The sequence below is a fragment of the Filicampus tigris genome, chromosome 10 (assembly GCF_054856515.1).
Source record: "Filicampus tigris isolate MCC_2025a chromosome 10, RoL_Ftig_1.0, whole genome shotgun sequence".
NCBI lineage: Eukaryota > Metazoa > Chordata > Actinopteri > Syngnathiformes > Syngnathidae > Filicampus > Filicampus tigris.
Genome location: NC_141226.1, coordinates 757,501 through 785,000, shown reverse-complemented (window position 1 = coordinate 785,000; position 27,500 = coordinate 757,501). Strand labels below are relative to the sequence as shown.

Sequence of the window (27,500 nt, the reverse complement as noted above, 5' to 3'; positions counted from 1 at the left end):
TGTTGCCTAAGATTACACAGAGCGAAAAAGGCACATGGTCAGCAATGGCAAATTCATAATGAATCCTCATGGCCTTTAGAGAATCATGTGCATCAGCTGTGCAGATGCAGTGGTCAAGCCATGAGGTCGTGTGCCACGCCTCACTGATGAAAGTATAGCTATTGTCAGGCAAAAGTGCTTTGCAAGAAAGAATCAGTCCACTTTCAGAGCAGAACTGCATCAAGTACTTGGCAAATAGAGAGCTGCTATCGGAAATATCTGCATTCATTTCGCTCACAATATAAAAGCAAGTGGAAGGATGATCTTGAATAAAGGACATAATACAAGCCAGTCTATTAAGATAGTCATCCTCATTTTGAGAACACTCATATGGTGCGTAAATGTTCAATATGATTACGTTTTTATCACCACACTTAAGCTCAATACCTATAGCGCAGTCAACACCCAGTCTAATCAAAGTCACCAGCTGATCACCACCAGGTATTCTGCCATGAACTATCCTGGAGTTCAGGTCCGTGGTAGATTCACCCGCCCCATAGAAGTCTTGATGAAGTGAGTTCAGTCTCTCTAGATCCTGTTTAGGTAAAAAGGTCTCTTGGACGCACAGTACATCACGTCTCCAGAAGTTTGTCCACTAAACAGCGGCGCGCTTTATCAGCTGCATTGTGCCCGACGCGCTGCCCTCGCGCATTATACGACACAATATTGAGCCCTCTCATTTAACTGCGATAATTCCTGCCTGGCTGCTGCTCACCTGTGCAGCTGCAGCTGTGAGGGCAGGTACAGAGCATTGTTGCTGTGCAGCCTCCCTTTGTCCAGCGTACTCTCTGGGTGTGCGAGCCTCAAAATAACGGCGCACATAAATCCCCTCCAGCCAAAGTTGTGGATCGTACATGTCAGTCACTTCATTACATTCGGCAGTCACCTGAAATGAACTGTATCTATTGCGGGCCGAGTCAATCTTACGACATGTAACAGTTTTGTCTAATCTCTCAGTTAGATAGTCACGCAGAGTCTTAGCGTCAAGATCGGGGGAAAAACGAGTGGCAAAGACACTCACCAGCTTGGTTTTGATCACTGGGATGTTACTTGCTCTGCCGGTGCCAATTATTCCCACATTCCGATGCTCGTTCTTCCGGGTCTGCGCACCTCCGGGTTTAGGCTGTATAGATACTTTTTGGGACTTCTGAGGCTTGCGTTTCCCTTGCTTCAGCACTTTACTCCATGCTGGGGAGTGAGGTTGGGGGTTCACTCTCGGTGACAACTGAGCAGACTTCGCCGACCCCAACGCTTCATTCTCCTGTAGTCCGGATGCAGCGACTCCAGTCTCATGGGCCCGGCCGGGCGGTCCATCGCAGTGGTATCTCTCCAGGGCCATCATCCGACGGTCCAGGACCGCAGTAGCCGCTCCCTGTTCAGCGCTCACGCTTGCCTGAGTTTCCCACACTTCCCTCAGAGTGGAGACTTCCTGATTCAATCCCTCTAGCCTACTGAGTAGTGCCGATGCGTCCATACTGCCAAACCCAACAGGTAGAAGTTCATCCAGGTAGTATGAAACGAACCTGGGAATGTCCTCACCACGCTCATTCAGCAGTTTCATGCAGTCCTTGATGTTATTTGCGTCTTTCTGGGCGCCTTTGTATTTAACCGAGCGTAGCGTTGTCGGGCACAGCTCAAACAGCAGCCGCTTGGATTCGTCTATCCAGTCAGATGAGAAGTTGTTTGCGGCTAACAGTACGATTTCATCATACGGCACAGTTCCCATCTTGACGAAGATGAAGTGTAGAAACTCATCTTCCACAATCACTTTCCCGTCAGGGGTTTTATATACCTCCGGTTTTGTACGAGAGTTAGCAGAGCCAGCAGCTCGAGCAAGCAACGACGCCAACACCATCACCATCCTTCCATCCTTTATATGGACTAAGTGTGTTTTATTTTTTTATAGGTATGGATGATACTTGCTCTAATGTAAATTGATGGATGTGACCAATGAACATGTTTTAATAAAAATAGAATTGAAAATGAAAACAGTGCAATGGATCACCATTCACAGAATAAAATTTATAATAGTAGGACATACATGTTGAGAGCAAGGCTTGGCTCCAGGAGGGAAGGCAAATGGCAGATGAAGTGTCCGATGAGGAGGCACCATCCGCTTCCGTTTGAGCACTGTGTTGAGCCAGTGAGCTGTCACACAGCGTTTACCCTCTCTGAGGGCCTGATAGGAGAGACACAATCAATACAATGCCAAGGGTGTCAAAAAAAGAGAATAGCTTGACATGCTGCTTCGTAAGCATGTTTTATCTTTAACATATCATATCGTGTTTGTATATGTTAGCATAAAACATTTGCTGAAAGGCAATGTATGCTTTGAAAAGGCAGTATTTGATGCTGTTGTATTTGATACACAAATTGGACACAGCAACACACACATCCTTACCTGGACATACATGTTGCTGACCTGACTCTCACAAAGCAGGTGTGTACAGCGACTGGTCAGGGAGGGGTCAACGGCACCACCATAGACCTGGATCACCTGCAATTGGAGTGACGGGGGGACAAAAGTAGTTTTACGACTATTTTGCTCTCTCTGAATTGCAGCAACAGCTCATAGTTTAAACTTGTTGGATACCGTAATTTCTCAAGTATAATACTCATTTTCATAAAAAAAAAAAAAAACACACAAAAAAAAACGATGGCGCGTACGATACATACGTACAAGGAAAATGAAAAAAATATTTCACAATGTTTAGATGTATACTGGGAGCTAGGAATTGTGAGAAAGGTGTACTTTAATTTCAATATGATAAGTAATGTCTATTGTCTAATGTTACAAATTCATATTAAGGTTGGGCATCGATAACCAAGAATCGAGTGGAACCGAACTAACATTCTGGTTTTCCCGGAATCGTTCCGATATAAATTTCCATTCCGAGTTAGCCATGCGAAAGAAGCATGAACCAAGAAGCAGTGTTAGTTTCACTGACTAAAATTGTTCATCATCCATTTTTTCCAGACGAAGATTAAACGAACACTAAAATAAGAAGTCAATCTACAAATATAATATAGATACATATTATTTACAAAGTACCAATAGTGTGCGCATGGCGCGGGGGAAATCGACAGACACTAGCAAAGTACAACCAATAGGAAATGTGTGTGTGCCAAGCCGGCACGCACCAGGTGTGGACTGTCGTGTTATGCGAATATAAAAGAGAGTTCTGCTACGGCGAGATCCAATACAGTAGGCTTTATTTCACGTAGGCATTCACGTAACTAACTGTTTCACAGCGCCCGCCCATTCAACATGTTAGGGTCAATGGACCATACCAAAAGCAAACGGGTGTCCAAGCCAAACTATTATAGTGTATCAAAACAGATCACACCACACTGACAACACACAGACATCAATAAAGAGACGACAGGATAATGCTTACGGGGTGTGATAATTATGGATGTTCACAGGTCACAAGTGTGGCTGCACTTCATAAAAGAAAGACCAAGCTGCTCAGGGTAACACTTGAAAAAATAATCTCATGGAAAGGAGGTTGCACGTCTAATATGATTAAACATCTCCTGTTTACATGGGGTAGACTTGTTAGAGTGTTCAGTCTTTGACTCTGCGTCGACCCACCGGTGGTCTGAAATTCCTTCCTCCCCGTCGAGACCTTCTACGGACACCCACTAATGCTTGTGTGCTTGAATGCACACGCATGATCATGATGCCGATAGTGAGGTTGCCAGCTGTGAGTCCAACCCAAATCCAAGTGGTACCACAGCGATACGGACCGCACCGCAGTCAGAATCGGGTAAATAAGTATACAAATGAAATGAAATATGTTTCATGCCCACATCGAGCACAAGTTTTTCTTTTTTTTATTTGCACACTTGGCTTGCCCATTAATGGGTGTTAAGTAGCATGCTATAAGCTGCATTATTGTATTGTATTTTGTTCGCTTGTGGATAATTCAAGATCATAGGTTTGATATTAATATATTTCTCAAAAATATCCATTGAGAAAATCAAAGGAAAATTCATAAACAGTAGAAAAGTTAATGAAAGAAATATTTACCCCCACCCCCTTCCCCCAAAAAAGAATCGGAATTGAGAGTCGCTCTAAACCGTAATCGCCCCAAATTAAAACGCTACCCAACCCTACTTGCAAAGCTAAAAAAAAGCTGTTTCGCATCGAAATTTGCGAATCCAAATTTGTATTTGCGCCTCATTAAAAAGCAAAACTGTAAGCAGACGTATTAAGTGACTCAACACGCTAAAGTCACATACAGTCAGGAAGTCAGCAGCGGAAGTGAAGCTATTCAGTTGTTGGCGACAAAAGTGTGGGAGAATTTCAGATTGGCATGCAAGGCGAGCACCGCGACGTGTAATCGTAACACGGACCTTGCTCTCCACTGAAGACGCCCAGTGTGAAGCTGCGTAGGACCCGGAACAAGGTAAAATTAACGTAGCACAAATTAGTGAGATTCATGTTAATGTACCCTACTAATATAACATAAGATAAGATAAGATAAGAATGCCTTTATTGATCCCACAGTGGGGAAATTTTCATTGTTACAGTAGCAAAGATATAGGTCACACAGGAGCGGCGGCATAATGTGGCCATTAATGTATAACATTGACGGCAAACATTTAGAATCAAAACTATGTAGATATACGCAGTAACATGTGTATATACACATGTGTATACACACCAACCTACATCTACATAAAAAATATGAGGAACACTCATTTCGGCCTGTACATAGTACAGAGGAAAAAATACTCTAAGTGACAGTGCTGCAGTGCTGTAGTGAAATGTAAGGAACAGCATTGGATAAAAATAAAACTAGACTAACAGTAGTGGGGAATGTTGAGTATTGCACGGTATTACAGTAGTGGGGAATATTGGGTATTGCACGATATGAGCTCAGGTGCAGGACTGCACAATTGCACTAATGACCGCCAGTTTGTAGAGACTACACAATGTTCTTGTTAAAGAGTCTGACAGCAGCAGGCAAGAAGGAACGGCGGAATCTCTCCTTTGCACAGCGAGGGTGTAACAGTCTGTCACTGAAGGTGCTGTGGAGTGCTGTTAGGGTGCCCTGGAGGGGGTGGTCCGGGTTGCCCAGCATTGATGACAGCTTGGCCAACATCCTCCTGTCCCCCACCGAGTCCACAGAGTCCAGGGAGCAGCCCAGGACAGAGCCGGCCCTCTTGACCAGTTTGTCCAGCCGCTTCTTGTCCCGGGCCGAGACGCCGCCTGCCCAGGTGACCACTCCCTGGAAGATGACCGATGCAACCACCGAGTCATAAAAGTTCCTGAGGAGTGTCCCCTGAACCCCAAAAGACCTCAGTCTCCTGAGTAGGAAGAGTCTGCTCTGACTCTTCCTATAGAGGGCGTCTGTGTTGTCGCACCAGTCCAGTTTATTGTTCAGATGAACACCCAGGTACTTGTAAGTTGAGACTCTCTCAACATCTGTTCCCCGGATATTCACTGGTGCAGGTGAAGAGTGCTGGCGCCTACCGAAATCCACCACCATTTCTTTGGATTTCCCCGCATTGATCAGGAGGCGGTTCTGCTGGCACCAGTCCACAAAACCCTGAGTAAGTTCTCTGTACTCCCGATCATCTCCGCCTGTGATGAGGCCGACAATCGCAGAGTCGTCAGAGAACTTCTGCAGGTGACAGGTAGGGGTGTTGTAGTTGAAGTCCGAGGTGTAGAGGGTGAACAGGAAGGGAGCCAAGACAGTTCCCTGTGGGGCCCCCGTGCTGCAGAGGAGCACGTCAGACACACAGTCCTGTGTCCTCACATACTGTGGCCGGTTTGTGAGGTAGTCCTGGATCCATGTGGTGAGGTGGTGCGCCACCCCCGCCCGCTCCAGCTTGTCTCCCAGTAGGGTGGGCTGGATGGTGTTGAAAGCACTGGAGAAATCAAAGAACATGATCCTCACAGTGCTCCCAGCCTTCTCCAGGTGGGAGAGCGAAGTGTGGAGGAGGTAGATGATGGCATCATCCACACTGATGCCAGGCTGGTATGCGCACTGGAGTGGGTCCATTGAGGAGCTCACCAGGGGGCGCAGGTGGACAAGGACCAGTCTCTCCAGGGTCTTCATCAGGTGAGATGTCAGCGCCACTGGTCTGAAGCTGTTGAGCTCCTTCGGGTGGGGGGTCTTTGGCACCGGGACCAGGCAGGATGTTTTCCATAGCTGGGGGACCCTGCCCAGCTTCAGGCTCAGGTTGAACATGTGCTGGACAATTCCACACAGCTGGTCTGCGCAGGATTTGAGGAGCTGGGGGCTGATGCCATCTGGACCCGCTGCCTTCCTCGCCTTCATCTTCTTCAGCTGGTTCCTCACCTGAGATGTTGTGAAGGCCAAGGCTGGACAGGAAGGAGTGGTGGCTATCTGGTGTAGCTGGGAGCTGGAGACTGTGGAGAAAAGAGGGGAGGGGGTGACACGCCCAGCAGGAGGAGTAGGTGGGGACTGCAGCAGGAGAGACTGAGTGGAGGCAGGCATCTGATCGAACCTATTGAAAAAGAGATTCAACTCATTTGCCCACTGCAGGTCCCCCCCAGTCCGGGTCTTGGGTTGTTCGTGGCCTGAGATGGTCTTCAGGCCCCTCCAGACTCCCCTGGCGTTATTCTGCAGCAGCTGCTCCTCCATCCTCTTCCTGTAGGACCTTTTCCCCTCTCTGATCCTCCTCCTCAGCTGGCGCTGCACAGTCCTCCGCTCCTCTATGTTGCCTGACGCAAAAGCCCTCCTCTTCTCCTTCAGGAGAGCTTTTATGTCTGGTGTGATCCAGGGTATGTTGTTGGAGAAACACCTTACTGTCCTGGTGGGTATGGTGTTCTCCATGCAGAAATTTATATAGTCTGTAACAGTGTCCGTTAGACTACTAATGTCTTCCCCGTGAGCATCGCTGAATACTTCCCACACAGTTGTGCTGAAGCAGTCCTTTAAGGCCTCCTCGGCCTCTCCAGACCATCTCTGAACCGTGCGGGTCACAGCTGGCTGCCTGCGGACCAGAGGTTTGTACACAGACTGGAGAGCCACCAGGTTGTGATCAGCTTTGCCCAGCGGGGGGAGGGGCAGTGATGTGTATGCCTCCTTGGTGTTGGCATAGAAAAGGTCCAGTGTTTTATTGTCTCTGGTGTGGCAGGTGACATACTGTGTGAATGAAGGCAGAGAGGAGGAAGGGGAGGCATGATTGAAGTCACCAGAGATGAGTACCACGGCATTTGGGTGCTGTGTTTGTAGCCTGCTCACTGCTGCAGTCAAGACATCACAGGCTGTGTCGCTGCTGGCAGCTGGTGGGACGTAGACGGTCACCGCGATCACGTGACTAAACTCTCGCGGGATGTAGAATGGCCTCATGCCAACAGCTAGCAGCTCAATATCCCTGCTGCAAAACTGCTCCTTAATCGTGATGTGCCCAGGATTACACCATCTATCGTTCACAAACACAGCCAGCCCTCCTCCTTTCCTCTTTCCACTCTCCAGCGTCCTGTCCGCGCGTATGATTTGGAAGCCGTCCAATTCTACGACCGCGTTCGGCGTTAGCGTTGTTAGCCACGACTCCGTGAATAGCATCAGGCTAGCCTCCCGGAAGTCCCTCTCGTGCCGGGTAAGCGCCGCTAGCTCGTCCATCTTGTTGGGGAGCGATCTAACATTCCCCATGATAACAGACGGGAGGACGGGATGGTATCGTCTCCTCCTTTCCCCGTCTCTTCCTCCTCAGCTCACGGGGGATATCGGGTCTCGCCCCGGGAGCCGGCGCATGGTTAGCACGGAGTGCTAACAGCTGATTCCGGCTGTAAACAATGGGGGCTCGGCTCCGAGCCAAGTCGCCGGACACGATCGCGCAAAAAATAGCCATCAGCAGCAGCAAGAATACCGCAGTTTGGGTGTCCATTGCTACGCAAGTTACGACTATCAATTATACGAAAAAGGTATGAGGTAGAGTAATATTAAAGAACAAAAACACACGAAAAGGCTCACCGATGAGCCGGAGCTACTGTAGCGGGCTGCCACTCGCGCGGCGCCGGAAGTCGATACATTAGCCCTGCAGAGGGCTAGGTCTCTGTTAAATGTGACAAGCCTCGAATTTGTGGCTAGTTCATTACCAAGGTGGCAAGTTCAGTATATGCCAGCCGCCTTAATGACATAATTGGGTTTGTATAGGTTTTACTCAGTATAAGCACAGCCAGTGTAGTATTCCAAGCGGCTGTATTCTGTAGGGTTTGGGTGCATTCAAATGAAGGAAACACAGGATTTGTTTCCTCTCGATGTGTCTCTTATTCCTTGTCAACTGGTCTAAGCTCAGAGCCATGAACCCACTGTAATGTGTCACTTGCTAAAATACTCGCTACTCAAGTGAAGTTGCACAAAGACTGCTTAATGCCTTTATTTTAATCCATGCCTTTAAGTTTTGATATACAAGAAATGTTAAAATAAGTTTAAACTGAAATCTATATTTGCATTTCAAATTGCCCCAGAAAAGAAAATAGTTTGCTGCTGTACACAATGTAAATTTAAATAGAAACTTCTGATTATATAAAAAGGACACCAATTGATTGCTCGTGAAGTGAAATGTTTTTCTCTTTTGTGTTCACAATTGCACTTTAACCAGGAGAAAATATAATTTTTCCAAATATTTCATTATTCAATAGAACTTTCAGTAGGATACTCCAATATAAAAATATTCAACAGCTGCAGCCCTACCACACTCCCCATTACATTGCCATATTTTTGTTTAACCCATTAAAGCCTAAAGCATCTGGCTCAACATCTCCCCAAAAACCTCAAGACGACTATAGAATCACCCACTCAAACCTGAGGTTCTCCCAGAAATTCCACACATAGAAAATAATTGATATCGCAGCCCCTGGAGCGGAAAAGCAAAAAGACTTTGAGAGCGTGGCTTTCACACAGCCCCAAGTTTGTGTGAAGGCGAAGGCCTTCACACTTTATTCTACACCATTCAACTTTGTGTGAAGGCGATGGCCTTCACACGTTATTCTACACCATTCAGCTTTATTATTATTGTGTGAAGGCGATGGCACATATGTTATTCTACACCATTCACCTATATTATTATTGTGTGAAGGCGAAGGCCTTTACACGTTATTCTACACCATTCAACTTTATTGTGTGAAGGCGAAGGCCTTCACACATTATTGTACACCTTCAACTTTATTATTATTATAGATTCTATTTTATTCCTTACACTTTTTTGGTGTGCTTCATGCTGACACACATTCAAGTAATTCACCCTTAAAAAACCCACCCATCCATCCATTATCTATACCGCTTCTCCTCACAAGGGTCGCGGGCGTGCTGGAGCCTATACCAGCTGTCTTCGGGCAGTGGGCAGGGGACGCCCTGAATTGGTTGCCAGCAAATCGCAGGGCACACAGAGACAAACAAACATCCGCACTCACAATCACACCTTGGGGCAATTCAGAGTATCCGATCAACCTACCAAGCATGTTTTTGGAATGTGGGAGGAAACCGGAGTTCCCGGAGCAAACCCACGCAGGCACGGGGAGAACATGCAAACTCCACACAGGGAGGCCAGAGCCGGGCTCGAACCCACGACCTCTGAACTGTGAGGCGGACGTGCTAACCTAACCAGTCGGCCACCGTGCCGCTAAAAAACCCACAAAAATTTAAAAAAAAACTATTTACCATTAATTTCCATTGGAACATTTAACTTTTCACATTTACACCTTCCCAATTTCCACATATTAGAGTCATTCAACTCATTCAGCTCACATTCAACTTTTCAACACCCCAAAATTCCTACTTCCCACACTTTCAATTCATTCACACTTAAAAAACCCATAAAAATTCAACTATTCACCATTCATTTCCAATGGCACATTTAACTTTTCACATTTCCAGCATTCCAAATTCCACAAATTCAACTCATTCAGCTCACATTCAAGTTTTCAACACCCCCAAAATTCCTAATTCCCACACATCCAACTCATTCACCCTAAAAAAAACACAAAAAATCCATTATCCATGATTATTAACCATTCATTTCCATTGGAACAATAGACTTTTCACATTTACACCTTCCCAATTTCCACAAATTCAAGTCATTCAAGTAATTCAACTCACATTCAGCTTTTCAACACCCCGAAATTCGTACTTCCCACACATTTAACTCATTCACCCTTAAAAAAGCCACACAATTTCACCATTCAGTTCCAGTGGACTGGTCTTATTGCCCCTTGGTCTCCTCAGTGCTGCCGCCATCTTGGACAGTGACATGAGCTAGACTGGGGTTACTAACTCCGAGGCCTCCCCATTGCGGCGGCCATCTTGGGCAGGGACATTAGCTAGACTGGGGATACTCACCCCGAGGTTTCCCCAGTGCGGCGGCCATCTTGGGCAGGGACATTAGCTAGACGCGGGATACTCACCCCGAGGTATCCCCAGTGCGGCGGCCATCTTGGGCAGGAACATTAGCTAGACTCGAGATACTCACCCCGAGGTCTCCCCAGTGCGGCGGCCACCTTGGACAGGGATATTAGCCAGACTGGGGATACTCACCCCGAGGTCTCCCCGGTGCGGCGGCCATCTTGGTCAGGGACATTAGCTTGACTGGGGATACTCACCCCGAGGTCTCCCCAGTGCGGCGGCCATCTTGGACAGGAGCATTAGCTAGACTGGGGATACTCACCCCGAAGTCTCCCGAGTGCGGCGGCCATCTTGGTCGGGCATGTTGTTCAAAAGTATTGGGACACCCTGAATGTTCATCCTCAGGTGTCCCTAATGAAGCGGCCATGTTGTTCAAAAGTATTGGGACACACAGAATCTACATCCTCAAGTGTCCCTATTGAAGCGACCATGTTGTTCAAAAGTATTGGGACCCCCCCATTTTTCATCCCCAGGTGTCCCTATTGAAGCGGCCATGTTGTTCAAAAGTATTGGGACCACCCCATTTTTCATCCCCACGTGTCCATAATGAAGCGGCCATGTTGTTCAAAAGCATTGGGACACCCAGAATTTTCATCCCCAAGTGTCCCTAATGAAGCGGCTATGTTGTTCAAAAGTATTGGGACCCCCCCATTTTTTATCCCCACGTGTCCATAATGAAGCGGCCATGTTGTTCAAAAGTATTGGGACACCCCGATTTTTCATTCCCAGGTGTCCCTAATGAAGCGGCCATGTTGTTCAAAAGCATTGGGACACCCATAATTTTCATCCCCAAGTGTCCCTAATGAAGCGGCTATGTTGTTCAAAAGTATTGGGACCCCCCCATTTTTTATCCCCACGTGTCCATAATGAAGCGGCCATGTTGTTCAAAAGTATTGGGACACCCCGATTTTTCATTCCCAGGTGTCCCTAATGAAGCGGCCATGTTGTTCAAAAGCATTGGGACACCCATAATTTTCATCCCCAAGTGTCCCTAATGAAGCGGCTATGTTGTTCAAAAGTATTGGGACACCCAGAGTTTTCATCCCCTGGTGTCCCTAATGAAATGGCCATGTTCAAAAGTATTGGGACACCCAGAATTTTCATCCCCAGGTGTCCCTCATGACGCGGCCATGTTGTTCAAAAGTATTGAGACACCCAGAATTTTCATCTCCATATGTCCCTAATGAAGCGGCCATGTTTAAAAGTATTGGGACACACAGAATTTTCATCCCCAGGTATCCCTAATGAAGCGGCCATGTTGTTCAAAAGTATTGGGACACAGAATTTTCATCCCCAGGTATCCTTAATGAAGGGGCCATGTTTTTCAAAAGTATTGGTACACCCAGAATTTTCATCCCCAGGTATCCCTAATGAAGCGGCCATGTTGTTCAAAAGTATTGGAACACCCCGATTTTTCATCCCCAGGTGTCCCTAATGAAGCGGCCATGTTGTTCAAAAGTATTTGGACACCCAGAATTTTCATCCCCAGGTGTCCCTAATGAAGCGGCCATGTTGTTCAAAAGTATTGGGACCACCCCATTTTTCATCCCCACGTGTCCATAATGAAGCGGCCATGTTTTTCAAAAGTCTTGGGACACCCCGATTTTTCATCCCCAGGCGTCAATAATGAAGCAGCCATATTGTTTAAAAGCATTGGGACACCCAGAATTCTCATTCCCAGGTGTCCCTAATGAAGCGGCCATGTTGTTCAAAAGTATCGGAACACCCCAATTTTTCATCCCCAGGTGTCCCTAATCAAGTGGCCATTTTGTTCAAAAATATTGGGACACCCCGATTTCTCATCCGCAGGTTCCGTCCTTCCCAAGATTCCTTGTTTCCTTCCTTATTTGCTTCCTAGTGTCCTTTGTTCCTCATTTCTTCGCCTCATCCTTTCCTTCCTACTATTTTGTATTCTTACTTTGTTTTCTTTCTTGCTTGCTTTCCTTGCTATCTTGGTTCCTTGCCTCCTCCCTTCCTTTGATTCCATCATTCTTTGTTTTCCTTATTTTTTTCCCTGACTTCCTTCTTTCATTGTTTCCTTTCGTCCTCTTTTCTTGTTTCCCTTTGGATTTTTTTCAAGCTCATTCAGCTTCATTCAACTTCACGCATTCAGAGGTTTCCATACAGTTTCCTTCGCCTTCACACACAATTTCTCCAGGATTTGCATTCTCGAGTTATTATTTACCGTTTCAATCAAAGATGTAAAAATAAAGTGTCAGTGCAAGAGAAGTACTATTTTTAATTTAATGACCACCTCTATTCTGCTACAAAGATGTCGTCATTGTTTACAATCATATATCTTAACCATGTATCACGTTCGACGGGTTCCACAGGTTAAAAGTCTACAAGTGCGTCTTTTTATTTCAGCGCTCCCCCAATGTCTGCGTCTACCATTACTGCCCGAAAAAATTCGGTGACATCCGAGGTCTCACGACATTTTGATATTGTATTTGATATTCTGATGCATTTAAATGACTAAGAGACAGAGAATTTGATTAAAAAAAGAAAAAGACGTATACGCGCTCACAGCTTTAAAGGTAGAAAGATGCAACAGCGTTCCCAGCTCATGTGGTAGAAACGTGGTTATGCGCTCCCGGCCTTAATGGGTTAATAAAACCCTTGCCTCAGGTCCCCGAGATTCACCTGCAAAAAATTGCTCGTACACATTTTAAATATTGCACTTAGCTGTTTTATATCGCATTAGTAGTTTTCATTGCTGAAAGTAAGAACTCTCTGTACCAGTCCCGCTCCGGCTGACATGAGGACGCTGTATGAAACAAAAAGCCGTGCTCTCTGTAGCAAGGGGTTTCACTTATTGACAGGCTACCCATCTAATCAGGACAGTGCCAATCCCAGCGTGCACTCGCATTCTGACATGTCTCTCTATTTTTAAACCAAATACTGTATATAAAGTGAACAACAATCAAGTCTGTCAAGTCATCATGTCTCAATTCAAGTCCTGAGTCATAGGCTAGGTTCACACTGCAGACAAATGCGACCCAGATCGGCGTTTTTTGCCAATATGCGACTTGTATCTGATTTTTTTTTAATGACAGTATGAACGGCTCAATTTCGATTTTAAACGCAACCTGGGTTCCTTTCTTATGCGGTCCTAGATCGGATACATATTGGATCTTTTCCAATGCATTCGTGGTCTGAACGGCAAAGTCGCATATATCCGACATTGACTTCATCCGGAGCCCAAAATGCACTCGCTTCGCGCAGGCAGAGGGAATGTGCTGGCAGCAGGAGATCAAATCTTCAAAGTTGTTTTGAGTAACACTATTGACTTTATATCTGACTTTAATTTAATCCCACTTGAACCATGAAGCATAAAGTGGACATTTATGGCGATCGTAGTAATTCAGACACAGCTCAGATCGATTCAGTTTTGACACACGATTATGACGTGACGTCATCGTTAGGGATGTCTCCATGAAATGAGATATTAAAGTGTCGCCTCGTAATTTTCCCCAAATACTGTATCTATTTCTACCTCCGACTTAATCACTTCACTGTATAAATGCCCGACACGCTGGACCACATTTACTTCCACAAACACGTTGGGAGTGATGTTGTCTCTTCTTCTGCGCATGCAGCTCACTTTGGCGAGGCATGTGTTCATACAGCAGACAAGACCGAGGTCACATTTAAAATGTAATATTAAGAACACTTACACTAAAAAATAGGATTTAAAAAAAAAATCAGAATTGAGTATTAAGACCTGCGTTGTGAAAACTCCCAATCCCAAGTAGAGTCTCAAGTCTTTTTAACTTTTGTCAGGTCAAGTCACAAGTCTTTAAAAGAGCTACTTGGGACAAATCGTGTCCACATCTGCGCTCCTGATTCTGATTTGCCATCAAATACCAAAAGAAGCCAAGCTAGTTTCAGGTAAAAAAATTATACTGAATCTAAATATATGCTATAGCATAACATGTTAAAACAGATTACCAGAAATTAAACCACTTATTTCTTTAACATTTATTCACTGCCCATGACAAGTATATTATATACTGATTATAAAAGAACGGAATAAGGCAGAATCAAACTTTTTTTTGCCCTGGTAAAAGGAGAGAGTTTATTCTTTCATTTGGTAGTTTCATGTACAGTCCATATACAGTGTATAATCGATGGCCATTAGGGGTGGGAACGATAATCGTTTTTTCGATGCATCGTTCATTTTATTAAAAAGTCTCTGCATCGATTTAATAATCGATGTTTAAAGCATAAATAAACTAATTAAAATAAAAAGATGTGCAAACGATTACGTGCGTTGTACGTCAGACGTCTGTGCCAGGCTTATGTGACAAGGCGGCAGGACAAACAAAACCTCACACGAGCGGCGCAATCCTTGTTAAAACCATCGGTTTGGAGACATTTTGTTTCTTTATGAAATGTGAGATGTTGATAAAAATATTTCGGGAATCCAACAAAGACGACACGCTACCACGCAGAATTGAGTGCTGCGAAAGGCGGACCCGTCGGAGGTGCTCTTCCACCACACTCCGAAGGAGTAAGAAAAATTACCAAATCCATTGCAGAGTACATTGCATCAGATTTGCACCCTAATCAGTTGTGGAAGGATCGTTTCTTTATGAAGTGTGAGACGTTGATAAAAATATTTCGGGAATCCAACAAAGATGACACGCTACCACGCAGAGTTGAGGGCTGTGAAAGGCGGACCCGTCGGAGGTGCTCTTCCACCACACTCCGAAGGAGTAAGAAAAATTACCAAATCCATTGCAGAGTACATTGCATCAGATTTGCGCCCAAATCGGTTGTGGAAGGAAGGTGCTGTCGCGGCATGATGCAGACAGTGACACTGTATACACGATATAAAATTCCTGTCGCGTAGTACAAGAATACCAGAGCATGTAGATTACTTCTTTCCTCACACAAAAACCTAGAATATACACACCTTCTGCAAGATTAATAGCTTAAAGTCTGTTATTTATTGTTACAAAATATGCTGCTCTATATTTTGAGTAATAAAGCTGTTGATGACACAATGTTCAACACTGCTGTAATGCACAGTATCACGTCAAACATAAACTACATGTGAAATAAAGGTCACCAATTGAAATATCATCCATCCATCCATCCATTATCTATCCCGCTTTATCCGCACGAGGGCCGCGGGGGGTGCTGTGCTCGGGCAGTAGGCGGGGTACACCCTGAACTGTTTGCCAGCCAATCGCAGGGTAAATTGCAATATCCTTTAAAAAAATATATATTACATCAGGTGCTACATTAGGTTGATTAAAAGCAGTGTTCATTGCTAAGTAAGACAGTAATGTTGATCAGATGATGCATATTGCGCTTAATCACATTAAGTTTAACCCATTAAGGACGGGAGCACATAACCGCGTTCCTACCACTAGAGTCGGGAGAGCTGTTGCGTATTTTACCATTTAAAGCCAGGAGAGCGGATACATTTGTGTCTTTTTTTAATCAAATTCGCCATCTCTTAGACGAATTAATGCATCAGAATATACACGTGACGGTGTCGCGAGACCGCGGAGGATGTTATAGAATTTTTTCGTAGGTAGGCTAATGGCGGACGCCGTCGATCGCCGGGAGCTCTGATAAGTATCGGCAATGCTATATAGACAACGCGCACGGCCAGTGGAACCAGTCGAACGTGATATGATATGGTTTGTAGACAATGTCGACATTGACGTCTTTGTAACATAATAGAGGATGGTAATTACCACTCGATTTTTTTTTTTAAATTAAAATAGTGCTTCTCTTGCACTGACACATTATTTTTACATCTTCGATTGAAACAGTAAATAATAATACATTCTGCCTGTGTGAAAGCCACATGTCTAAGATCTTTAATTCTTTTGGAATTATGTTTCTGTCTGCTACAGGGGCTGAGATATTAATCATTTTGTAAGTGTGAATTTCTGGGAGAACTTCAGGTTTTCAAAGGTAATTCCTAAGGCGACCTTAGGTTTTGGGGAGCTGTTGAGACGGGCTTTAGTCCTTAATGGGTTAAATATGTTTTTATATTATTTTTGTTATAGGAGAAGTTACAGACATTTGTAACAACAAATGCTGCCATTGGCACTTGTTGAAATGTGTTGACTTGACACAGGTAAACAAGGTTGCCTTGCCACTTTAATAAAAGTCAAAGTGTGAAATATAAATCCTTGCTCTTCCTTGAGTTATGCAATTGTTTTAAAAAAGGTACCAGTGCTTTAGATTAGCTATAAAATGTAAGCCATTGTAGTGATGTATCGGAATCTAATCGAAGGCATCTGAATCGGAAATCCATCGAATCGTGGGCCTCTGAATCGGAATTGAATCGTGAGGTACCCATAGATTCCCACCCCTATTGGTCATGATATCCTGTGGGTCTTAAAAATGTCAAAATGCTCTAAAATGGCTGCTAGTGATTGAGTTGTTTACAATCATGTACCACCTCTTTTGGTGTAACCTTGTTATCTTACCCGTTTCCAAGTGGCCAGCAGTTGTTTGTCTGCTATCTGTTCTGGGTAATCAGCAATGGAAAACACACATCCCAGCAAAAAGCCGTCCTGTGGAACTGTTACACAAGAAAAAAAACTGTTCACAAGCACATTTATACAATAAAGATTAACTGTCTCCTTAGTGTGAGCGGAAGCAAAGTAGAAATTGCTTTAACTCATTCACTGCCAGACATTTTGAGACGCTCTTTTACCCTAACGTTTGAGAAAAAAAAATGAAAAATATAAATACATTCCTGGAATTGAATGGCTGGACTATGAATTTTAAATTATAATAATGGTTCATTCAAATAAGTGCCCTAGAGCCAGAGGTGGGTAATCCAGGTCCAGAAAGGTGCTTCTAATCAACTGAGCTCGTTTACCTGCCGGTTGAGTGGAAGCACCTGTGACTAAAGCCGAACTGTGGCAGGTAATCAACTGAGCTCGTTTACCTGCCGGTTGAGTGGAAGCACCTGTGACTAAAGCCGAACTGTGGCAGGGATGTTACTTTCTGGACCTGGATTACCCACCTCTGCCTGTAGCTAAAGCTGAAAAGGCTCAGAGGTCAGTGTATGTAGTGTGTGAGAAGCCCATCTCCTACTCACTTTCTTGTCCTGGCTCATGTCCAAACAGGGAGATATGAGCAGGCTGCTGTGGCTGAAGCTGCTGCTGCTGCTGTTGCTGTTGCTGTTGCTGCTGTTGCTGCTGCTGCTGCTGCTGCTGCTGCTGCTGCTGCTGCTGCTGCTGCTGCTGCTGCTGCTGCTGCTGCTGCTGCATGGCCTGTTGGTTCTGATGCTGTATAGCCTGCTGCTGATGATTCTGCAGCTGCTGTTGCTGCAGCTGCTGGATTTGTTTCTGCTGTAGGAAGTGCTGTTGCTGCTGCTGCTGTAGATGCTGTTGGTGTAATTGCTGCTGATTTTGTTGTTGCTGCTGTTGTAATATCTGCATGCGTTGCTGCTGTTGTAATTGCTGGAGCTGTTGCTGCAGAGCTTGCTGCTGTTGCAGCTGCTGCAGACCGGGACGCAAGAGCTGCTGAGGGCGCAGCTGCTGCTGAGAGAAGTTGTGTTGCTGTGAAAACATCTGCTGTTGGTGCATTTGCTGCTGTTGTTGCTGATGGAACTGATGCTGTTGGGGCAACTGGGGAAACCCCTGCTGTTGTACAACTTGTGACTGTTGCTGTTGATGTTGGTGATGTAGCTGCATCATCTGCTGCTGCTGTTGGAGCTGCATGATAGGGTGTTGCCCTTGTTGGGGTAACTGTTGTTGGTGGTGTTGGACAGTCTGGTGTGACTGCTGCATTAACTGCTGATGATGCTGCTGGGCAGTGAGTTGTTGCCCGGCCATTTTGGAATGATTGAACAGAAGAGAGTTGGTACTGTTTGGAGTCTGAGCATGGCTTTGATTGGTTTGTTGCTCTATTGGCTTTCCCTGATTGGCGGTCAGATTCTGGATAATCTGTGAAAGAAGAACATAATCTTAAATATCTCAAATCATCTTAAACATATAGAATTTGTGCAATAACACTAAGATTGGAAAGAGTATACATATGAAAAGAAGAAGAAAAAAAGCTCTTACATGTGCTACGTTGGTGGGTCGAATGGTTGGTTGCATGTCAGAATTGTTGGTGATGTTGCGGAGTGTTCTAGCTGCTGGGCTCCAACCAGGGATGCTATCTGGAACAGATACACCTCCTAAAAAAAGACATAATTCACAGGATAAGTAATCCAACCACTATAACAACGCATATTACATACATAGTGTATAAACTCCGCAACTTTGGTGTTTATTTTTTTTACAAAATAAGTACAAACATGAAAATGACTCTAAAATGACGTGAACTTGTCAGTGCCACATTTTTTTAAGATGGAAAAAAGCAATAGAGTGGAACTTCTGTTCACAAACATAATTCCTTCTGAAACTGTGCTCATGCACCGAAATGTTTGCAATTTTTTCTGACTACAATGAAAAGAAATGAATCGGTTTCAGCCAAGACACAAGATGCCTTTCCGCATGATCGGGATAGAAGACCATCAAGGAGCGGAAGGCAGAGTCCCCTGCCAACCGGCACGGTTGAGCACGCTGAGCGGGGCTCCTCCCGCTGAGCCGTCAGACAACACGCACGCACTGGAGCTTGGGTGGGGAAGGTCGTCTTTCACAAGGGTTGTTTACATTCCCACTTCACAGTACTGCAGCACTCTGTTATGTCACCAGCAGGGACGACTGGGTGTGCTGCATTTCCATGGTTGAAGGCAGGGTTCCAAATTAACACCTGGCAACCCCCTAAATGTGGGTTAAAATTCATTTTGGCAGGTACTGTATTGTAACTTACCAGCCACATTGGCCGATGATGCATGAGGCAATCCTGTCGGTCAGATATACTTGGGCATCGAGTCTCGAAGATCGATTGGAACCGGGACTAACATTACGATTCTCCCGGATGTTATATTTCCGGTTCCCTATCAGGGTACCTCGTCCGCCGCAATTTATACAATTAAATATGGAAAACATTTAACATTTTTTACACACTACTGATCTTTCTATTTATATGCAGAATTTAACAAGCCAACAGCAACAATAGATTTTTTTTATTTCAGCCTTTGGTGTATAAAATCTCATTGAATATTTATCATTTGAAGTCCCAACGACTAGAATGAAGAATGGAAGGCTAGTGATTTGATTAGATAACATACAATTAGTGACTAGATGGATCATTGATTGTAATTAAGTAAAATAGCAAAGGGATTTAACCCCATAATTTTTCTTGTTATATGTCAGCTTTTATCGAATAATAGAAAGCCCACATATATATTTTTTATTTAGATATGTGTAGTTATTAACGTTTACTGCACAGAAGGACTTTTTTTTGGTTTGAAATGTCTCACTGTATTTGAATCCACCTGTCTTGCCAAACGCAAGAGGTGTCCATTTTTATTGGCATGTTCTCGTGATGACCCTATCTATTTGAAAAACAAAAGTTGTGTGTTGTAAACGATAATACAAATATTTTATCACAAGCACCTGCCTAATACATGACGAGTGATCCAAGTAATCAGCCAGCAACACACACAAAAACATCTGTTTCTGCGTTTGCAGCAAGCGATCGATTAATAGTTAGAGACCCAACCGGCCATATACAGTACATATTGTGTTTTACAAAAGTAGTACCAACAGTATTTATAATTCTAAATGTTGACAAAATGGAGAGCGGGTTGTGTGCGCCTGAGTAAATGGGAGTGAGCTGAAAGCAAAGTGGTTCTTTATTAGGGTTGGGCACCGAGAACCGGGAATCGAGTGGAAACAGGACCATCAGTCCAGTTCTCCCGGAACCGTTCAGATTTTATAATGTCGATGCTAAGTTTCGATTCCTAGTTAGCCGAGTGGAAGAAGCACAAACTAAGTATGACCAATTAAAAAAGGCTCCTGCTGCCGAAGCTGTGTCGCAATAGCACGGTAGCTCACCCACACTCGAGCTGCCGTTCTCCTCTCGGTTAGCCCCTCCGCACGCTTCGTGCCGGCCGGCAAGCCTAGGCCATAGCTGCGGCGGCCGCTGGGACACCGCGGTGACAGCAGTCGCGCTTCGCGGGGTCGGAGATCCAGCCCGGGCCGGCTCATTCGGCTGACGCCTAGCCATAGAACTGACGCGATGCGGCTCATGACCCAAAGTCAGAATCGGCTAAGTACGTCTAATGCCAACATTGAGCCAACCAGGTTCAACACGCAAATGCATACACAGCTGCAGCATATACATTACTGTACATATATACATACAGCATATGCAGGGGTGCACATAAGTGATACGCAGGTACGCATGCGCAACAGAAATCACTGATGCGTACCGTCATTTGAGTTACAACGCGCATTTGCGTACCTGTACAGACTAGTGGTGCAGTGCAACGAATCATCTTTGATTGGTAAGGATCAAGCATCGGTTCAGGATTGGCACGATCCGCAGAATGGTTGGTGAAAAAACTGTGCGCATTCACAATAAGTCAACGTGATTAGTCCACATTCAGCAGAAGAAGTTGAAAACCCTTATGGATCACGTAACTCGCACGCCTGGGAACGTTTCGCAAACATACTCAACGAACGCACTGCCTTGACAAAGGCTAACTTCAAAATAAAGATTACCAAATAATACATTGAGTCATTATTGCCAATGCAATAGCCTTAGTGAACTTTTACTTTGAAGTAACGGCAGCGAGAAAAAGTTGGCTTGACGTTCGATATTCACGAATTAGGGACCGTCCACAAATTTCATGTTCTATGGTGTCATAAATAGACAGAAATATTCACAAAAAATCAGTTAATTAACATTTTAACGATTGCTGTAGTAGGTGGGAAAGGGGGGCATCTAACTACTACACCTCAAATTTTTGCCATATAGGTCATTTTGGAGAAGTTGGAGCCAATTAAAGGATGAGTATAGTGCTAGATTGACGCAAATATTCACCAAAAATCAAATGAAACACTTTTTCTCATTCTGATTGCTGTAGTAGATGTCAAAGCAAGGCCTCTAACTACTACACCTCAAATCTTTGTCATATAGGTCATTTCGGAGATGTTGGAGCCAATCATAAGACCAATATCAAACTGGATAGGCAAAAATATTCATAAAAAATCAGGTCAAACACATTTCCTCATTCTGATTGCTGTAGTAGGTGGTAAAGGGAGGCATCTAACTACTACACCTCAATTTTTTGTCAGATAGGTAATTTTGGAGAAGTTGGAGCCAATTCAAGCATGAGTATCGTGCTAAATTGACACAAATATTCACCAAAAATCAAGTGAAACACTTTTTCATTTTGATTGCTGTGGTAGATGTCAAAGCAAGGCCTCTAACTACTACACCTCAAATTTTTGTCATATAGGTCATTTAGGAGAAGTTGGAGCCAATCATAGGACCAACATCAAACTGGATAGGCAAAATATTAATAAAAAAATCAGGTCGAACACATTTTCTCATTCTGATTGCTGTAGTAGGTGGCAAAGGGAGGCATCTAACTACTACACCTAAAATTGTTATCATATAGGTCATTTTGGAGACGTTGGAGCCAATTCAAGGACCCATATCAAACTGGATAGGCAAAATATTCATTAAAAAGAGGGCCTCTCATCACTATTACGACATTATTACTGCTTGAACTAATATTTAGCCTACGGGTATTCACATAAATCTCTATGTGAACCTGCAGGTCGATGGCGGCGGAGCCAGGCAGACGAGCATGAGAGCGATGCTCACCGCACAGCAAAGATTACCCAACTAATTTGTAAAATGACGCGATATGCTGCCGCTTTCTTTTGTTGAGGGCAAACGGTTAGAAAAAATGAATGCTGTATATCGAGCCTGAATAGGCTACGTGGTGCCAAGTCGCAAAACAATAGCGCCCCAACTCGAGAGCAGCCATAAACCAAATGAAAGAGTAGATACTATGAGTGTTTGAGCGGGTCAGCTATGTGGCCAATGCCTTAACAACAGACGGATGGACGTCCATAGGCACCGAATCTTACATGACTATAACGTGTATAACGTATGTGGACGAAGGAACTCTCCGCAGCTGCGTTCTTCAGACATGCGCGTTGGAGGAAAGACACACAGCTGAAAACTTGGCTGTTCTCCTGCGGAGTGTGATGGGTACGTGGGCAATAGAATATAAATCCGTCGCCTGTGTGCATGATAATGCACCTAACATATGGCGAATGAGACCCTGCTGGACTGGGAGTCGGTACCATTACTCATTACATCATTCATAATAAATGCCATGCATTGCATTGGCAAATGTATTTCTCTTTCAATCGTTCACTTTTATTCAGTCAGCTGTTGTTACATCAATAGAATTTAAATTAACAAACTGTCCTGAATGTTTGAGCTAAAATAGCCCCTACTGTAAATACACGAAACATTTGCATTTTAAACTTTGAATTCAATGTATTAAATTTCAAGTTCTCTTGCTTATAGACTAGTCGACTAGTCGCAAATAAAATTTGAGACTAGTCGGCGGGCAAATTAGTCGAAATTCCCATCCCTACTTACAACTACTGCAGAATACAGCCGCCCGGGTGCTGACGAGCACCAGAGGGCGGGAGCACATTACACCAATTTTAAATTGCTGCATTGGCTCACCAGTGTGTTTCAGGATCGATTTTAAGGTACTTTTATTAGTTTATAAATGTGTTAATGGTCTTGGGCCATCTTATTTATATGATTTGCTTTTATCATACCAACCCTCGCGGATCCTGAGGGCCTCTGGCGCCGGCCTTTTAAATATTCCTAGGGCGAGGAACGCATGGCGGGGCTGCATTCAGCCATTTTGGTCCTCAACTTTGGAATAACCTGCCAGAAGACGGCAGGTCCGCAGAGACTCTTGATATTTTTAAGGAAAACCTCAAGACATACATTTTTGGTTTGGCTTTTAAATAATTTTAAGTCATTTATCTTTTTCTTTTGATTGAGGACTATTTTTATTTTACTGATTTTAGTTCTTAGATTATATTACTGCTTTGTCTTTTAGTTATGTTGTTCTCTGTTGTTGTTATCTTTTAGCTCCAGTGTTTCCTCATGGGGGGCCATGAGAGCCACCCCGGCTGCCCTTCCCGCGGGGGGGCGTCATCATAGGGGCTCCTTGGGTCCGGGTGACCGGGGGCCCCCCACACTAAGTGTGGGGTCCACCCGGGTCTCTGTGGTGGTGGCACTCCCTGTGGCCAGGGGCTGTCATTCCCCTCAGCGTGGATCGGCTCCCCTTGGGTACCCTTTCCTCTTATGGTTTCTCTGTGCCTTGTCATGTCTTTTTAAAGGCCCTGATACACCAAAACGACGTCTGAGGTCATTAAGCGTCGTTGCGTCTTTAAGCGGCGTCTGATTAGTGTAGTGGCCACCGTCGTAGTGTCATAACCCGTCTGTAAGCGTCTTTGGGGCGTTTACATTTGTTGAATCGGCGTCGCCAGTCGTGACATTTGGTCACTCTGATTGGCTGTTAGCAAGCAAATCAGCACGCGGAGCACCAACGTGACATGACAAAGGCAGGAAAACAGTGAGCACGCCTTCGCTGCCTTAATCTTCTTACAAGTACAAGAGCGAGGGTTGACAATGTAAGTATTTCACAATACCGTGTCAAGAACGTGATGGTTTACTTCGCGTTGGAGTTCATCGTGAGCAAAGAATAGAGCCGAATGCATTGTTAACGTTGTTATAATCAGCCCTCAGTCAACATCTTTCCGGTTGGAGTTTTCTAACCATGAGAAATGGTGACTACCGCCGCCGATGGTATGGAAGGGTATTACATCTTATGCATGCGCCGAAGGTACTTTAATGGTCAGCGTCGCTGTCTGTCGTTGCGGTGTGCATTGCCAGCGTGGCATGCCGATAGCCGGCCGGACGCCACAGCGGGTAAGCTCTCTCACTGTTGGTGAACGTCGTTTTGGTGTATCAGGGCTTTAACAGTTTATCAGGTTGCACGCTTTGTGTGGGTGTGGGTGTGTGTGTGTCTGCGCATGGGGGTGTGGGTGTGTGTGTGTGTGTGCGTCTGCGCATGGGGGTGTGTGTGTGTGTGTGTGTGTGGGGGTGTGTGGGTGTGTGTGTGGGTGTGTGTGTGCGTGTGTGTGTGTGTGTGTGTGTGCGTGTGTGTGTGTGTGTGTGTGCTGATGTACTGGCGGATATATGTCTTTGGGTTTGTTCGGGGGTCTTCTTTTTATGTTGTGCTTTGGATGTTTTACAGCACTTTGAGTTGCATTTCTGTGTATGAAAAGTGCTATATAAATGAAATGTGATTGATTGATTGATACTTTGTTTTTCCCAGAAAAGACCAACACTTTCACACCCCTAATGACAAAAACAATACATTGCACAAGCTTTTACTGTATCTCTGTATTGTGTGTGTGTGTGTCTGTACTAAGGATATGTTATCAGAGCCTTGCATCTTTGTACCTACTGACCTTGTTGTGCATTTTGATTGATGGCAGCAGCAGTGCGGACCTCTGCTGATATGGGTCTCGTACCAGGAACTGGAGGAACAGTGGCACACAGGTTGATCAGCCCACCGCCTGTTGAGGATACAGGGTCTTTATTGCTAGGTGGCCCACTTCGACGCCTGGCAGTGCCTGAAGCAAATGGAGGGGTTGGTGCCATGACTTCTGCTGGAGTCCAGTTGAGGTTGGTACCCTCTTTCTCTGTGGACGAGTCATCATCAGAGTCGTCAAACATGCGCTCGCTGCGACGTTCACTTTTCCGTGGGGGTGATGGGGAGATGGAGTTCAGTTTTTTGGGGCCAGGTCTTCTGCGGGGGCTTGACTCTTCAGACGAGGAGTGTTGTGGGCTGTAGCTTCCATCTGATCGGGAACGTTGGTCATATGACTCTGGCCCACTCTCATCCACGTCCTCTGGTTCCACATAAGTAAGTCGAGGGTGATAGAGTGCTTCATCATTCCGGCTCTTAGCTGTATTGTAAATTTAGGAAATGTTAACATTCATGATGGGACTTCTTGGAAAGCAACAAACATAGGCTTCTTCTCTTTCTCTCTCTTTAACTATACTTTTACATTTGCTGCTGGACACTATAATCATGTGGACTTAATTTACATTGGATTACAGTACAAATTGACATGTTCTAGTGACTTTACTGCACTTTCAACATCCCGGGCCTGCGTGGACTGTTGTCAGGTCTGGCAGGCGCCGTAGGTGGCGGAGGCAACGTAAACAAAAGCTGGGCTGTCGAGATGGACTATGCAGCTAGGCTAAGGTAAATGTAACCACTCAAACTCCGCTGTGAGCCCCTATACTCCCACGCCAGATGCATAACAAACAAAATGGGTGAACTGACAACTAATGGGAAATCGCTATGTTCGAGATTGTTGCATTTATTAAACTGTGGCTATGGTGAGTGTTATTTTCAATCATTTGTTTTTATTTTGGTCCTTGAAATGTATTCACATGAAAATGACCATTAGCACTAAAACGTTTGGGCTCCTGCATTTATTAAACAATGTGCACGTGTGTGTGCAATGTGCATTGTTGAAAGGTCACAACTACGTGAATAATTCTGTGAGGGATTTATTTTTTGAAGCTTTTATATATATATGAACTTTTACTTTGAAGTTGGCCCGCGTGGTGGCCTAACGTCTAACTTGATTTCCGTTTTCGACGTTTTAACGCTTGCTACCAACACCAACACAAAGCTGTCTCGTAATCATATTCAGTCGCTAATTTAGGACACGAACAAACCGCTGGTTAATTATGCTATCCTTGTATGATACGGCACAAGTCTCCGGCGTTAGTGGCTAGCAGCTGTTATCATTAGCGGGTAGTTCAACAGCTGCTCCTTGGCATAATTACTTTTTTTCCCCTTATTTTTCTATATTGTGCACCTTGATTACTTTGTAATGTGCTGTCTATGTTTTAAGAAAGGTGCCTTAAATTGCACTTGTCGTTTTCATTATGAAAAAAAAAATAAAATAAAATAAAACTTAGTCTTCATTTAATTTATAACACGTTTGTAAGAAGAATTGTAAGAAAACATTCAGCTCAAAATGTCTGGCAGGATACCTTGAAATACACCATACCACTTACAAAATTGCGTTAAATTGTGTTCTTAAATCCTAAAAGGCCACATTAGACATAAGGAGTTGATTTATTTATTTTTTTATGGGCAAACACATTTTATAAAATAAATGAAGACATGGTTCTATGTAGCTTTTTTTTTTCTTCATACAAAAAAACGATACAATCTGTGACTCGAAATCCTTGACCAATCCGAACCATGACTTACAGTGCTCAGCATAAATGAGTAAAGCCCCTTCGAAAAATAACATTCTAAACTAAATGTCAATAAAAAAAGAAACAATTTCCAAAATGACGACAAGACTACATTTGTATAACGTATTTAATTTATAACATGAAAGTAAGGTCAATAATATAACTTAGAGAACAACGTTTTCAGCTTTATTCAAATTAGGGTGATGCAAAAATGAGTACACTCTACTGAAAGACTCTGGAGCAAAGCTAGATTTTTGACTACAAATGTCCACAAATGCGTCTAATTGTTCTATGTCAAGCAGACAGTTGACTATAAATGGGTGTTACTTAAAGAAAATCCTCCCATTTCATGTTGTTGGCAATGGCACCACATGGAAGAGAAATGTCACAAGACCTGTGATAGAAAATCATTTATTTTCACAGAAAATTTGGAGGCTAAAAGAAGATCAGCAAAGCTTTACCGATTAGTCAGAATACTGTAGTAAAAGTTGTAAAAACACAATACAACTGCTACCATCTCACAGAGACATCAAGGTCATCAACAGAAGTTAACACCTCAACAATAGTGTCTTCTGATGAGAAGGGTTGAAGAAAATTGGCAAGCAAGTTCACTGCAGTTATCTAAGTCAGTAGAAAGCCAAACTGGGGTGACTGTTTTCCGTGACACAATATGGCATACACTGCAGAGGAATGGCATGCATGGGTGCCGTGAACCAAGAAGGCCTCTTCTAAAACCCAGGCATAAATAAGTGCACCGAGAGTGTGCCAGGGCACATGTTGACAAAGATGAAGACCACTGGGACTCTAAGTACTGCTAGTGTCGGGGAGCTGCATTTCATTTTAATGGCATCAGAAACTCAC

The 27,500-nt window shown here is 44.3% G+C and overlaps 1 protein-coding gene across 3 annotated transcripts in view; it reads right to left on the bottom strand.

Annotated features, from left to right (window-relative positions):
• paxip1 (PAX interacting (with transcription-activation domain) protein 1) overlaps window positions 1-27,500 on the bottom strand; it is a 96,965-nt gene that overhangs the window by 45,093 nt on the left and 24,372 nt on the right. For 2 of the 3 annotated variants that reach the window (XR_015088325.1, XM_086042751.1), the window contains exons 7-12: window positions 24,824-25,324; window positions 18,470-18,585; window positions 17,500-18,349; window positions 16,880-16,974; window positions 2,441-2,536; window positions 2,081-2,218 (exon numbers count right to left, since the gene is read on the bottom strand). Coding sequence is in view for 2 of the 3 variants with exons in the window: in XM_086042751.1 (XP_085898877.1) it covers window positions 2,081-2,218; window positions 2,441-2,536; window positions 16,880-16,974; window positions 17,500-18,349; window positions 18,470-18,585; window positions 24,824-25,324 (1,796 nt within the window). In the remaining variant the exon portion in view is untranslated. The remainder of the gene's footprint in view (window positions 1-2,080; window positions 2,219-2,440; window positions 2,537-16,879; window positions 16,975-17,499; window positions 18,350-18,469; window positions 18,586-24,823; window positions 25,325-27,500) is intronic. The other variant, XM_086042752.1, reaches the window with a different exon arrangement.